This window comes from Urocitellus parryii, chromosome 10, assembly GCF_045843805.1.
Source record: "Urocitellus parryii isolate mUroPar1 chromosome 10, mUroPar1.hap1, whole genome shotgun sequence".
In the NCBI taxonomy this organism is placed as follows: Eukaryota; Metazoa; Chordata; class Mammalia; order Rodentia; family Sciuridae; genus Urocitellus; species Urocitellus parryii.
In genome coordinates, this window is record NC_135540.1 from 106,131,108 (window position 1) to 106,146,196 (window position 15,089).

The 15,089-nt window shown below is 46.1% G+C and overlaps 2 protein-coding genes across 3 annotated transcripts in view; one reads left to right on the plus strand and one right to left on the minus strand.

The window, feature by feature from the left end:
• Positions 1 to 3,136, plus strand: part of Scfd2 (sec1 family domain containing 2) — a 370,804-nt gene extending 367,668 nt beyond the window's left edge. For both annotated transcript variants that reach the window (XM_026385802.2, XM_026385811.1), the window contains one exon: positions 2,710 to 3,136. In XM_026385802.2, coding sequence (XP_026241587.1) covers positions 2,710 to 2,802 — 93 coding nt within the window. In that variant the 3' untranslated portion in view covers positions 2,803 to 3,136. The remainder of the gene's footprint in view (positions 1 to 2,709) is intronic.
• A 7,259-nt stretch (positions 3,137 to 10,395) lies between these two features.
• On the minus strand, positions 10,396 to 14,702 carry Rasl11b (RAS like family 11 member B). Its single transcript, XM_026386306.2, has 4 exons — positions 14,397 to 14,702; positions 13,761 to 13,817; positions 12,633 to 12,709; positions 10,396 to 11,840 (listed from the first exon to the last, which is right to left on the minus strand). Exons 1-4 carry the CDS (start codon positions 14,536 to 14,538, stop codon positions 11,370 to 11,372), a joined length of 747 nt encoding a protein of 248 aa, XP_026242091.1. The 5' UTR covers positions 14,539 to 14,702; the 3' UTR covers positions 10,396 to 11,369.
• Between the last annotated feature and the right edge of the window lie 387 nt (positions 14,703 to 15,089).

Below are 15,089 nucleotides of genomic sequence, written 5' to 3' on the forward strand. Positions count from 1 at the left end.
TAGGGAAACCGTTTTCCAGATTTTGTAAATTGTGCCTGAAGAGCCAGTTACAAAACTGCTAATAATTTGGGGTGTCTGGAGCATGGATTGATGGTGAGGGGTGTGAAGACAGGGGGTGGGGTGTGAAGAGCTGAGCTAGGAGCCGATTCTGAAGCCTGGAAGACTCTCCAGAGAGCTGGGCTTCTCAAAGGGCAGTGAGGAGGCGGAGGATTTAAAGCCTGTGAGTCATACCCTCGGATTTACACTTGGTGGAGAAGAAGGTTCTGGCAACTCCACCTCCCCTGCATCGCCCCAGTGACAGCAGGGGCTACACAGCAGAGGAAGGGCAGCAAGAGGAGTGCAGCAGAGGAAGCACATAGTGAGGGTGGCGACGGTGGTGATGGTGATCGAGACGGTGTTAGATCTTGGGCCCCTCTGGAGCCTGCTGTGTTCAATGTTTTACACAGTTGTTCCCATTTGATCCTCATAAAAATTATACCTAACAGATGAGGAAACTGAGGCTCTGCGTGATTAAACAACTTCTCCAGGGTCAGCTGGGTTCCAGCTCCAGTTGGGTGCTCCTGAACCTTTACTCTTAACCTCTTACTCCTGGGAAGAATCCGAGAAAGCCTGGCTTTCTCCCATCCTCAAAGGCCACCTAACCGACTTTATGAGCTGCCTCTGTTTTCCATCTGTTTCTTTTCACTTCTCCACAGAGTGGGCCACAGACACTCTGGTTTAGCTCTCACTAAGCTGTTGCCTGGGGTGTGTGTAAATACTTGCTTGTTTAGATGTGAGGCACCTGGTCTTTGGGTGCCAGCTCAGTGGTGGACAGTGAATCCACAGTCTCTGTCGGCCATGGTCAGGAGCCCAGCGTGCCACCTAAGAGTGATAGATTCTTCACTCTCAGGTGTTCAGTTATTGCTGCTCTTGAAATGTTGACATTAACTGAATCTCCAAGTTCCTCAATTCTGCCAGCAAACTTTACCACCTTGGAGACTCGCTGCCCCCACTCACACCCAGGAGGAATCCGCTAGCTTTATATTAGAACCAAGGACAGCAGGACAGCAGGGGCTGGCTGTATGATGGGGACTGGCAAGTCACAGGGGGTGCTGCCTTGCTAGGCCTTTTGGTATATTAATCATTACTGGCCTCTCTTACCTCAGAAGGCTCTGCTTCCAGAGAGTGTGCAAAGAATTTTCGCCTTTATGTGTGCATTTTTAAATGGGCTTCCTAATTGTGTTCTGTGAATCCCTAGGAGTCCACCAACCTCTCCTAAAACTGCATTTGAAAAGTTATATATGAACATGTGTGTATTTTTCTAGAGAGTTCTTAACTTACATAATATTCAAAAGGAGGCCTGTGACCCAATCAAAAAAAAAAAAAAAAATCACAGTAAAACAGCAGCTGACGCTTGCTGAGCACTTTCTGTGCTCTCCACACGGGAGCTTATGTAATCCTCATGACAGTCCTGGGAGCTCAGACCGTTCTTTTCCTTCTGTGATAGCTGAGGCGAGGAGACTTGAAGTGAGGCTACAGTAGCCTATCAGCAGTGAAGTTGGGATCACTCAGGGTCTGCAGTGGGCTCTGGCCTGGTAGCTACCATCACCACTCACCTGCTAGACCTGGTGCAGACCTGGGATAAAAAGAGACCCTCTCCAGGCCCACAGTGTCTAAGCCACACGCGTGGGTGATAAGGGGATGCTAATATTTGCTCAGTGTCCTCAAATACTCTTTGTCTGCTTTCAAGGAAAAATGGCAAGCACAAATTCCGTGGGTTTTTTTTCCTGCCAAAATACCATTCAGCCGTAAGACATTAGCCATCTGTTTTTTTTAATGATTATCTTTCAAGAACAAGTAAACTGTATGTTTCCAATAACTAGTGTTTTTTCTTAAAAAAAAAAAGACAAAACTTTATTAAGCTTTTAAAAGTTGTTTCTTTAACAACTAAGACCTGTGAATGTGACCTTATTTAGAAATGTGGTCTTTGCAGATGATTGAGTTAAAATGAGATCATTCACATGGACTCCAATTCAATATGAGTGTGTCCAGATAGAAAGGAGAATTTGGACACAGTGGCAAACATGAGTTCAGCGGAAAACATGTGAAAACACAGAGAAGTGAGAAAAAGATGTGGACCGGATTCTCCGTGCAGCCCTTAGAAGGAACCTACCTTGTCGGTTGATCTTGGGCTTCTCATCTCCAGAACTGTGGGACAGGAGATTTCTGTTATTTAAGCCATTTGGCTTATGATATGGAGAAACTAATAGAGTCATCATTGTCATCCCCAACAACAGCATTCCCCACCTTGGGTTCAACTCCATTTGCTCCCTTCAAGGAGCAAAGACTTCCTGAAAGTGGAAGAAACCTCAATATTGAGGTCAAAATCCTGCATGGGAAGGCCACCATTCAATTCAGCAGCAAGGTGGTGGCTGGGCCCAGCCGCTCCAGTGCACCCAGGGTTCCTCTTAGCTGTTCTTGGTACCACATTGGTTAAAGGTCTTGTAAACATCCCAGCTGTCCCACAGGCCACCTTCCCCAGACTGCATCCCTCCTTCCATCCAGGACACTGGCACCAGGTGGTGTTCAACCTGTACCTTTTGCTTTTTTCATTGAGGTTCTCTCCACACCCCTCCAAAGACATGCATTTGCATTTTTATTTCTCATCATCTAATAACCCAGCATTGACCTTCCTAATTTCTGCTGTGTGTTTGCCCTTCCTGTTGTTAGGTGATCCTACTGTCCACACGGCTCCTGAAGCCACTTAACATTCCCGAGCTGTTATTTGCAACTGATCGACTACATCCAGACCTTGGTTTCTGACAACTGCTAAGAAGATAAGACCTGCCCAAGCTGGAACACCAATACCGTCATCTGTCCCCATTCCAGATATGCCTCCAAAACCAGTGTCCCTGTTGCTAATTGTGGGTATGACCACATTCTGCCGGAAGAGTCTTTTGATAACTGAGCAGCGAGGTACTCTGTTTGGATTGCTCATATATTTTTTTAAGTTGTTTTTTTCATTTTTGTAAAAGTGTCAAGTTCTCTTTAGCTGACCTAATAGTGATAATTTCCATTTGTCCTTCACTCTTTATTTGTGATTCTTCCTGTAAGTTCATTAATTCTAAATAAAAGCCTGTTGGTAAGTGTGGGTAGATGACAATGAGTCTTTTGATCTGAATTGGCCAAGAAAAATTTAGGCATGCTTTAGAATTATGAGTGTGAGGAAAGTTTGCTTTTCTTTAAGATTACATAACCGAGGAGGGCATGCTGCAGATGCGTCTGAGGCTCTGTTTCTCCCTTGATCTGAAACAATTCTGAAAAGGCGGGCAAGGGGAGGGGTGGCGCTGGGGCAGCCTCTGTGTGCTGTAAATCATGCTGCCTAACAAAGGGCCACATTGTTCCAGCCTGCTGGCTAGGCAGAGCTGCCAGGCTCCTTAGAACAGCAGTGGGAGAGAGGGCGAGGGGAGTGCTGTCCTTGCCTAGAGGTTTCCTCCCCCCTACAGGAAGGCCCAGTAGAAGAGATCTTGCCCAGGGAGTCTAGATCAGGACCTCGGCCCCCACGGCCTTTATGATTTCAAGTTCCTAATTAAATATATATCTTTTCTGTAAGTTTAAAATTTCTTTCTGGCTGAAGTAGAAAAACCCAGACTCACCTAGTGAAATTATATGCGAACCCTAGGGAAAAAGAGAAGACAGACCAAAAAAAAAAAAAAAAAAAAAAAACCTGCTTGGAACCCAGACATTTATAGGTGTACAATTGGTGGAAATTTCTGGCATCTCTAAAAGAAGTTTGAAACAAGAGAATAAAGCTGAAAAAGTTTCTAACATGAACTGAACAGGTGGAGGAAATAAAACTAAACCACAACACTCATTTATCTGATTTTAGTTCTCTAAAAAGTATTTACTTTTTAAAAAAATCTTTTTTAAACTGTGAAGATTTTTTATAGAAATGGACATTCATTTTCTTACCCCTCACTCTAGTTCTTTGTTGGTGCAAAATATCGGAGACCTGAGTCTGAGTCTGAGTCTGGGGATGTGGCTCAAGCGGTAGCGCGCTCGCCTGGCGTGCACAGGGCGCTGGGTTCGTTACTCAACACCACATAAAAATAAAAATAAAGATGTTGTCCACCAAAAACTAAAAAAATAAATATTTAAAAAATATATCAGAGACCTCATATACTTATTTATTTTTTATCGTGCTAGTCTAAAAGTTATCAGAATGAGGAAGAAAGTGGCAGTAGCCCCAAAGACATTATGATGTTAGCAGAGGCTAGTATTTTATAAAAAGGTATAATTAGAAGAAACCTGTAATATAATTCAAATCTGAATTCATTCTCACATGTTGAGTGAGCACCTGCAATAACATTCCAGGCCCTCTATTAGGTTCCGAAACATGGTTATGCAGGAGGAGACACATCCCTGACTCAGTGGCACTCCCAGAATAAGCAATTAGTGCTTCCTTTGTGCCTGGGCCCTATGTGAGTATCTTCTCAAGGTTAAGTTGCAAACCATATGCTTACAGGCAAAGGAAGCTTTCTAGAAATATAGAACCAAACTCCTAACAAGGTTACCTACCTCTGGGGGAAAATATCCAATGGGAGGGCTATGAAAAGAGGGAATCTCGATTTCTGTATACTTCTGTATTTTTTTTTCTTTTTTAATACCAAACTTGTATTTTTGTTTGGTATTAAAATTTAAATTTAGAGTGTAGTCAGTGAAGAGGATTGAACCCAGGGGCACTTTCCCACTGAGCTACATCCCCAGTCTTTTATATTTTTTTATTGAGACAGGATCTTGCAAAATTGCTGACGCTGGCCTTGAACTTGTGATCCTCCTGCCTCAGCTGCCCCAGTAGCTGGGATTACAGATGTGTGCCACTGCACCTGGCACTTTAGTGACTTCAATTGTATTTTTACAAGTTATTCTTTTTTATATTACAGAAGAACATTCAAAATCTTCTACTTTTATATAATAATAGGAGAAAGTGACTAATTATAAGTGTTACTATGTAGTAGTTACCATGTCCTGAAAATGGTCTCAATGCTGCATTAAACATGGACACATTAAACATGGCCTAGTCTCTCAGTGGTGGGGAGAAAGTGCTGTTTACAATCTGTTTCCATCACTGTGGTCACTGATTGGAGGAACTGAGCCAGCGAACAAGCAGACGGCAGAAGGCTTTGGAGGGAAGGTGAAATGGAGGAAGTGAGTCTTAGCCAGTTTGCTTTGAATAAGAAGGCAGGAGGCACAGGACTGGACACAGCAGATTGGTTAAAAAGCAGGAACATCAGAGAAACTTGGTATAAATCCCACAAAGGGCCTTCAGTAAATAAGGAAAAAGATGATGGTTCAGGAAATGGAGCACTGTCCCCTTGGCACATCTTGGAACCTCTTAGAACCACTGTCCCTCTTGGAAGTTCTCTGCTACTGTTTCTGTGCTCATTTCTCAGGCAAGGGAGGGGCTGCCAATTACCTTCTTCACCTACTACAAAGGAACAGAGTACAGAACAGAACTCCGAAGACTTCTCAGGGTCAGTTCTGCCACTAAGAGCAATGTGGATCCCTCCAAGCCTGTTTCTGCATCTGTAAAATACAGATAATAATAGTACCACCTCTTGGGAGGCATGCTATAGAGCCATTGCTTACACAATGGCTTAGCGTGTGACCCCCTGAGCAATGTCTGTCTTTACTTCTGAAGTCACCAATGAAATTACTTTACAAAATGCTAAAGTGTCAGGAGGAGAGCAATAATAAATGAAGAAAAAGTTTGAAGGCACTCTGGAGATGAAAAATGGAGGATATCTTGGTCCAGTACATTTCCAAGACGAGATAACCCTGACAGCAATATTGGTAGCCCAGTCTCATGGCTACATTCCAATTCCACTTCTTTCACTTAGTGGTTCACTTTTCCTGGTCTTAGCTGACAATGACATCAGAGGACAATGGGCCGTCTACACTGGGTTGTGGCAAGAATTAAAAAAGCTGATGCACATGTAGCAGGAATATGGCATGAGGTAAGCTCATTCACTGGAGTCACCACCGTCGGTGATTAATGTCTGATTACTCGTACAGGGCCATCTGTCTCCAAGAGTCCTTTCTCCATCACTAACATTACTCAGAAATAGTTATAGAGAATCTGAGATTGACATCCTGACTTACCATTTCACCCTTATCCAAATGTGTCCATTTGTCATTGGGATGAGGGTTCCGAGGAGATCCCCAAAAGGCAGGTGGACTTGAACTTAGCCATTAGGGTTCTTGAAGTTGTCACAGAAAGGAATTTCAGGACAGGTCAAAGTGAAGCACATACTGAACTTTTTGAGAAAAAGAAAGAAGTCCACACTGAGAGACAGAGTAGAGCACAAGTGATGGCACCATCTTAACCAGGCACATTCCACATGTGAGATCAACAGGACAGGGACATGACCTAAGAGGGTGTTTTTATTTCTCCTTTGTGTTGGTAACTGGGCATGACTGCTGCCAGTCGGGGGTCATTTACTGCCATTTGACCATTATCGGGACAGGATATTCTTTTTCTTCTTTGTTATGCATAGTATTGGTGTACCTGTGGACAAGGTCTAATAATTGATTTAATAGTGCTGTTTGTGATCAGGGCATGTGAAAGTGACTTGTAAATCTGAACTTCAAATTATGCTACTCTTGGGTTGTCCCGCCTGTCTCCTTTCTGCCCATCCTCATGCCTCTATCCTATGTCCTATGTGACATTCTGAGGGGATCACCCACCCCATGTCGGCCACCCAAAGGTGACATGAAATGCAGAGCTGAGTGGTAGTGCTGTTCCTCCTGTCTCAGGCCTGGTGTGACTGTTTACCACCTGAACTGGCTGGCCAGAGTCAATGCCAACATACAAATGCAAATCTCCTGCCAAGGACCTCACAGGCCACTTTGTATAAACACAGTAGATAAAGGTGTAAATACTTTGTAGCAATTGACTTGTACTTTTGTAAGCCTCTTTCTGGAGCTCCTCTGCAACAGAGTCTGGCAGAGCTCCAGAACTACTCAGCCCAGCATGGTCCCCAGGGCCAGGCCTATGCAAATATTCTGCTTCTCCTAGGGCCCCTACTTACAGCCACATTTAAATAACAAAGAATTCCATCAAGCTCCCCGCCCCCAAGACCACTATTATTTATTTTACCCTGGTTACCAGAAACCAAATCTTAATAACAAATAATCCAGTATTATAAACATTGTCTTCATCCTGCTCAAGAAACATCAAGAAACTCCATCTCTGTTTTCAAAGGAATTTAAGGAGACAAAACAAGATGATGGGAGGTTTGCAGACTATGTGAGAAGAAGGCATTGGGTGGCTGGGGTCTTGCCATCATCAGCAATAACTGTAATCCAGTTCTCTTCTCAAATTCGGGAGTAATGAGGACAATAAGAACTTTCTGGAATCTTCTCTTTAGACTTTCAAGGGAGTGCCAACAACACCAGTTTTCCTGGATTATTTATTGTAACCAGACAAGCTCCATGATTCCTTCTGGGCAGTGTCCCCCTCCCCCACCCCCTCTTGCTCTGGGCCTGTCCTCTACAGAGACTTCTGAACCATCCCATCTCCCCTAAGCCAAGTCTGGATCACAGTTTCCCAACTACTCCTTTGTGGGGATTTGCCCACAAGCTTGTTCATTTGCCCAGAAAATAGGTTTCTTTTTTTCTCTCTTGGGGTGTAAGATGAATGTTGAAATCCCATTTTTCTCCTAAACAAGGGTCTCTCTATAAACACATCCATAGCTCCTAAGCCTTGGGGTTAAGAGCTGGCCAGGCTGGCAAATCAGCCAGTCCTGTGTCTGCACAGCCCCTGCTTGGCCTGCCGCAGAGGCTGCAAATGGTTTTGATTTGAGGCAGGGAGGAAACTCGAAAGCCAGACATCACGACAGACATGGGTCCGGCTGGTTCTTAGACAGACGGGCTGCGTGGCCGCCCCTCCTGCCTGGACATCTTTATTACCCAGGGGGCTGGAGGCCAGCAGCAGCTGGCTGATGGCAAGAGCAGATGTGGCCTAGCCCCAAAGAGGGACTGGGCCAGGGAGGAGCCAGGAGCAGAAAGAAGCAGGCCCAAGCCAGAACAGAGTGGGGAAGGCAGGTCCCTGGTGGAGTCTAATTCAAGGAACAGGACCAGCGCCCGAGTTTTAAGCTGTGGCATCAGAAGAACCTGGGATAGAGTCCTGGATCTGCCACTTCAGAGCCTGGCTGGCTACTTGGTTCTTGTGAACCTCCCATTTTCTTTTTAGGAGAAGAAACTAAAGATGCATGGTAGAATAGTAGAAAATGTCTGTTATTTCAAAACTCCCACCATGCCCAGCACCTAGATGTTCAGTAAACACAGTGGAAGCAGTCATTGTCATCATCTATGTGGCCCTAAGTGGGCCATCTCTGAGCCTCAGTTTTCTCATCTTTAAAATGGAAGTGATAGTACCTTTCTAAGGATTCTTCAAAAAATTACAAGAGAGCATGTGTAATGTGGCATGTTGTAAACATTCAATAAATTTGAATTTGAATTCCTTCCCCTTCTCTACTGCCCCACACCCAGACACATCCACACCCCTGCCTTCCCTTGCCAGGTGGCAAAGGAGAGATTTCCCTGCCCCAGGAAGGAGAGGACTGATTTTCAGAGCCAGCTGATTATAGCTTAGAAAATTTTAGAAATGGAGGGGATGAAATGATGAGAAACAATACTAATCATAAAAGAGATAAGAAAAATAATGAAACATGAGGTTGAACTCAGAAAAGAAAACATGGCATATTCCACAATTATAAATAGTGGAGTCAGCCTGAGATGGTGGCAGAACTAGGCCCTGGGTGGTTTCTGGCGGGGACTCTGTCTCTGTGTCTACCTCTGTTCCCCATTCCCCACCCCCAATAGCCTGAAACACACCCCTGTATCCCTCTAAATGGACTAAAGCTGGAACATGGAGATGACATGTGAGATCCAGTTCTGTGCAGGGGTGAGGAAGTGAGGAGCAGAGGCCAGGGACGCAGAGGTGCAGCACACACCCAGCACGGGAGCAGAGGAGGCCAGCAAGATGCAAACAGAGGTGTGGAGCTGATCAAAAGGAAGGGGAAGCAGCATGGCAGTGACAAATGCAAAGACACCTTTGCCACAGAAAGCCACCCACAGGGAAGCTTTTACCTCCTTTCATTCTGGAACCTGGGGAAGAGACCCTGTGAAAAAATATACAGATTAACCTCCCACTCACTGGTCACTGTTAACACAACCATGCAGAATGAGAATCAATGAAGGGAGAGGACTCCAGTCAGAGATTGTTGGCTCTACCTTTGTACTGAGATGTTTTTAGTCTCCTCTTGGAAACTTTTCCTCTCCCTGCCCCCAACATATGCACCCTTGAGGTGAGGTGAGACTCCAAGTGCATATGAGGAAGCTTTGGAGCATCACCTGAGCATCAATGTCAAGAACAGTCAGATTTTTCCTCCAGGAAAACAGATTTGAAAATCAGGGTCCACATGATAGTAGACCCCAATAGCTAGTCACAGTGGCTGCTCCCCCGACACTACCACCCAACCTATGCAGCAATATCATGAGAACATTGAATATATTCAGAAAACACAGATTCAGGTCCTCTCTTATGAACCTGAGGACACCACTCAAAACTCAGAGTGCATTTTTCTCATTTGCAAAATGGTGTTATCACCTCCCCCGCCCTTCTCACAGGGTTGCCCCAGGATTGAACAAGATCAGGTATGTGAAAACCCTACTCAAATAGAAGGTGCGATTATTTGCCCACAAAGATGGTGACTCACTTAGCTTGCATGAAAAAGGCTTCCAGGCCCAGGTGGGAGCAGATGAGAGGCCCAGGGGTCATCGCACACACACTGGCAGAAAGCTCTGTGGAAGTGCCTCTGAGCAGCCATACATTGGTGGCTGTGAGCTTTCCAGTGAGGATAAAGTGTATTTTTAGAACTGCGTACCCAAAGAGGCTTACCAAATAAATCACATAGAGAAGCACTGATCTTGTATAGAAGCATTTCTACCCTCGAGGATTTGCTGCGAGATTCACATAGTAAGACATTCGTCTTAGGTTTACCTGGAAGACCATGAAGGAAATGAATAGACATAAGCTACTCTGGAGAATAAATAAAGTGCCAAACAAATTGCAGTCCACAACACTCTCAGGTTGTGGCCCTTCAGTTCTTCAACTTGTTCTGTAAGTCTAAAATTCATCATCTATAAAATGGATATGCTAATAAAAGACACTTAAGAGATAACCCTGAAAGGTGTATAATGCCTGACTCAACATGCCCAAGAAATAGAAGATACTGAGTGATGTTTTATCTGAAAGGCAGAGGGTTAAAATTTCAATAAAGACCAAGTCAGATGTCTGCTCTTTTAAAATCAGATTTATTGTACATAAAATAAATTAATTACAGTTTCAGCCAAAACATGAGTGGCTTTTTAAAGTGCATCTGTGGTAGGGGATTTGGTGGGTAGCCACGGCATCTGGTCACTTTCTGCAACATAGTGTTTTGTACGTTAGCCACCCAAAGCCACGATTCAGCCAGGCTGAGGAATCAACCTAACGTCATTGCCGTGAGCCACTGAATTGAATCACACCAAAATCAATTGACAAGTTTTGTTTCTGTGTACTTCAAGCAACAGTTAAAAAAAAAAAAAAAAAAAACCAAACTACACAGTCTCACAATTAGTCTGTCTGGGTTTCGGTTGTTTTGAGTTCACAGCTATTCACACATGTCCAACCAGGCATGCCCATTCTGTGTCAGGAGAGCCAGCACCTTCCTGAAAACCACAGCTTACGCTGTCTGTATACAGAATATTTTGGCCCATAAACTCCACCTTTTGTGTGTGTGTATGGGGTGGTGGTGGGGGAGCCTCCTCCTTGTTCTTAAAGAAATCTGGGTATCCTTCAAGTTTGAAAGGTATTCTGTAAGGAAGGGTGTTCCAAAAATGCAAATCATACTGATCCAACAGGAAAGGGGGAGGGGGAGAAAGAAAAAAGGGGGGGGGGGTGCTGTGAATGCTTAATTTGTTCTTTCCTTCCCACTATTAATCACATCAATATATTTGGTGAAACTACAACTGACCATCATTTACAAGGCAAAGAACAAAAGCCAAAGCCAGTCTGCTCCCCTCTTCACTCGAAAGGGAAAGACACAGTATATGTCACATAATTCAGAGCGGCTCGATGGGCTCACTCAAGCCTCATCCATCTGTCCTCCTATCCCCTGCTCCAAACAACACTTCCTTTTCTGTAGCAGTTCCTTAGGCCCTCTGGGCACCTCTGCTCCAGCCCTTTCTGGAACCATGAACTACATCCAACATCCAACATTCCTGCACTGGAAGAACCTCAGGCCCTCTTCCCGGGAACACCAAATCCCCTGGAGTGGCCTGCTTCAGACAGAGGTGACAGTTCTCACTTTGGCAGAGAGAGCTTGCTTGAACCTCCTCTTCAGGTCCTGCATGTTTGGTGACTTGGGCCTGGGAATGAGAGAGGTTCTTCGTTTCTCCGGTGTGCTGCTGGGCTGCTGTTTGTGACTCACTTCTTTGCATAGGACATGGAAAGCATTGTAGACATCATTGTAATTTTCACTGACAGACACTTCATAGAAGGAACAGCCCAGCACACTGGCCAGCTGAAGTCCAAGCTGAGGGTCAACCTGCTTGATGTGCAATAGGTCAGCTTTGTTGGCCACGACCACCACAGGCAGCCGGGTGCCCAGATGGAGCTGCTGGACATGCTGATGGAGCTGGCCAATGAGTTCATAGCTCTTGTGGTCAGTAATAGAGAAAACAATCACCACGGCGTCTGCCCAGCGAATGCACCGATTCAGCTGTTCACTGCAACTCAGGCCATTCTCGTGGACCTAGAAGAGAAGGGCAGTTCCAGGGTGAATTGGAGTGCCAGTGCCGTACAGTACCCTGGCTTGGGTGGCTGGCAAATTCAAAAGAGCCCTTCACAGTAGTGCCGGGCTGCAGGTCATAAACAAGTTAGATCCCCACACACTCCAGCTTTCTTGACAATATGTTGATCCAGCTGCACAGAGTTGGAATAAATAACAGTGCAGCTCACCACACTCAAGTGGAAAATTGACCTGCAGAGAACTCCATGCAGAGAGACTTTGTAGTTGCACAAAATGGGAAATTAACTGGCTAGACAGTAAGTCTGGGGAAGTAAAGATAGGAGCTGGAAGCATTTAAACCTGGATAACTGCCCAGTTCGGGAGAGGGAGAAAAGAAAAAAAACCCACTAGCATGGCTCTTTTGTCTATAGAGTAACTTTCCATAACATAAAAGTGATTCCAAGTATTTGAGACTATACCTAGATATTTGGTTTTTAATGCCAAAAACACATATGTAAAAACTGACCTTTTTAACCATAGCAAGGAATCGTTGCCAATTCCAAGTGCTTGGTTTAGTCTTTCCTGCTGTGTTGAATCTTCCTAAGAGAAGGATTCTGCCTCTTAGCCAAATCTCCCAAATTAGGCCAGGCTAAGATTGACCATCAGCCAGATACAATTAATGTGTCAAATAACATGTAAAAGTCTAGACCTGACTCCTTAAGTCTTCTCCCCCTCCAGCTTGAGATACTCTGAGAACAACTGAACAGTTCCACAGTTGAGCTCCCCTTTGACCTAGTAAGTCTCAATGCTTCTCACCTGAATACCTGGAGTATCCTGAACTTGAATCGCCAGGGTTTCACCTTCTATCTGGACTTGTCTGGTATAGAGATTACCTATGAAGGCAAACAAACCGACAAAAAAAAAGAGATTATGATCTTCCTTCATGTGCAACTTTAAAAACTTTTAAAACACATGTGTGTGTGGTGGGGGTGAATGTATGTTGCTGAGGAGAAGAACCTAGAGCCTTACACATGCTAGGCAAGTAGTTTACTACTGAGTTATATACTCAACCCTAGAATGTTTCCTTGAAGAACATTTTGTTGCTCAGCCTGTGTGGGGTTTCTGTTTTAATATGTTACCATTCTTTGACAAGAAGTTTATATTTGGGCCATGAGATATAATGGCTCGGTAAGCAAATATGGTTAGTAATGCCCAGCTAACATCAAATGTAATAAAAATGTGGCACAACAATTATCAACTCTCCATCAAAGCAGAAGGCTACCGTATCTTATCTTGGGATGGCCTGCATAGTTCATTTCAAATAATCCCCTATAGGTACTTCATAGGCTCTATGGACTTAAACAATTTGCTAAAAGAGCATAGGTAGAAAGCCCTTAAGCCTCCCAGTGGCTATTCTTAATCATAGAGATTGAAATATCTGTCCTTTCATTTATTCAGGAACTCTCCTTCTAAAACTCTACCATCCAGTTATTTTCTTTGTTAAGAGAACTTTAGGTTTACAACTGATGTCCTTTGGCCTTTGCTTTAAAAGGTCACTTCTGAAAGGCAGCCAGCAGAGAGGAAGAGGGGAGGGGGAGGAGCTGGCCAATGTTTTTTATGACTTTTGCAGGCCTGTTTTGAAGGGAAAGGCCCTGGAGTACAAAGGGTGCTTCCAACTGGGGTCCCTATAGTTAAAACATACCAAGGAGAATACTTTCAGGCACTTGATAAAATGATGAATGGGCCTGGAATGGAATGAGGCAGATGGCAGGGTTTTTTTTTTTTTTTTTTGGGGGGGGGGGATCGTATAAAGGACATGCAGAATTGTAAGTGCCAGAATCCTGATGCTCTCAGACTGTCACTCTGAAGGAACCTGCCTGGGAGGCACTGAGAAATGGGAATGGCAGTACTCCTGACAGCATCTTCCTCAACACATTTCCTCACCTGCGTTTCTTTCGTAGTCACCAATGAATCGTTTGGTGAGGAACCGGACCACCAGAGCTGCAGGTCAGAGAGAGGAAAGAGGGTTAACCCTGGGAATTGGATGACTCTCCACCCCACCCCCCATCTGGAAAACAACTTTCCTGCAGAAAGCCACAGCCGGCCACCGAAGGAAATTCCTACCCTGTACCTCCTTGACCCTTCTTCCAGACAGACAGGACGAAGGGGTAGCATGCCTGATGAATTATGGCTCTGCCAGCTGGGTCTTGTGGCCCACCCCCTCCTCTGGGTCCAGCTCAGCCACACCTAAGCCTTCCAGCAGCGAATGTTCCCCTAATTTTAGAGACCTCTGGGAGGGATTATGTTCACTAACTTCCCTTTCTCTGCTAGACATCGCTCAAGGCTCTAAACCCCAAAGATCTACCCCCGTTGTGCTGGTAGTGGCCGGGAAATCATCTGGCCAATCTGGATCCCAGTCACCCTCATCTGCTGAAGCAATCCAGACGGGACTGCGGGAGAGCGGTCCAGTTGCAGCTCCCACCTTTCCCCACGCCTGGTTAAGCCACAAATCTCGGCACGGGTCTCCCATGTCCTGCCCTGGAACTGCGCGCCCGCCAACTCCTGAGCGCGGGGACTCACCGGTCTTGCCCACGCCGCTGGCTCCCACCACGGCGATCTTGACCAGCCTGCGGCCGGCGGCCCCTAGGCAACAATCGGCGGCAGAGGCGCTGCCGGGGGCAGGGTACTCGGCTATGGTGCACATGTTCTGGATGAGGCGCATCGCCGCTCCAGCCGGGGCTGCACCACGCGCGCGGGACCGGACTTGCGGGGCGGGAGGAGGTCGGCGCAGTGCAGGAGTGGGCGCGGACGGGGCGCTCCGCGGTAAAGAAAACAAATTAAAAAGTAAGAAATGCAGGGAACCGGGCACAGAACCGAGAGGGCAGAAGCTCTGGGCTAGGACTGCACAACGGCGGCGCGCGCCTGGTTTTCTCCAAAGCCGGCCCCGCCCTCTCCCCCCGCGGCCAATCCCAGGGCCCTCTGCTCGAAGCCCCGCCCACAAGGCTGCTCCGCGTTCCCCGCGCCCCCGCGCCTCCGGGGGTGCCTGGAGCCTGTGCCTGGGCCCCGTGAGGCGAGAGCAAAACCCGGCCGCGGGCGCGGGGAGAGCAACGTGTAGGCCGGAGAGCCCACCGCTCAGCCAATGGCGAGCGCTGGGCTGGGTCCAGCAGCGCCCGCAGTGGACAGCTGCTGTGGCCGCGGGGTAGCGGGCGTCTCCGACTCTGGGAAATGTGCTGGCCCCGCGGCTGCGTGAGGGTATCCTGTTCTCTGTCTTCC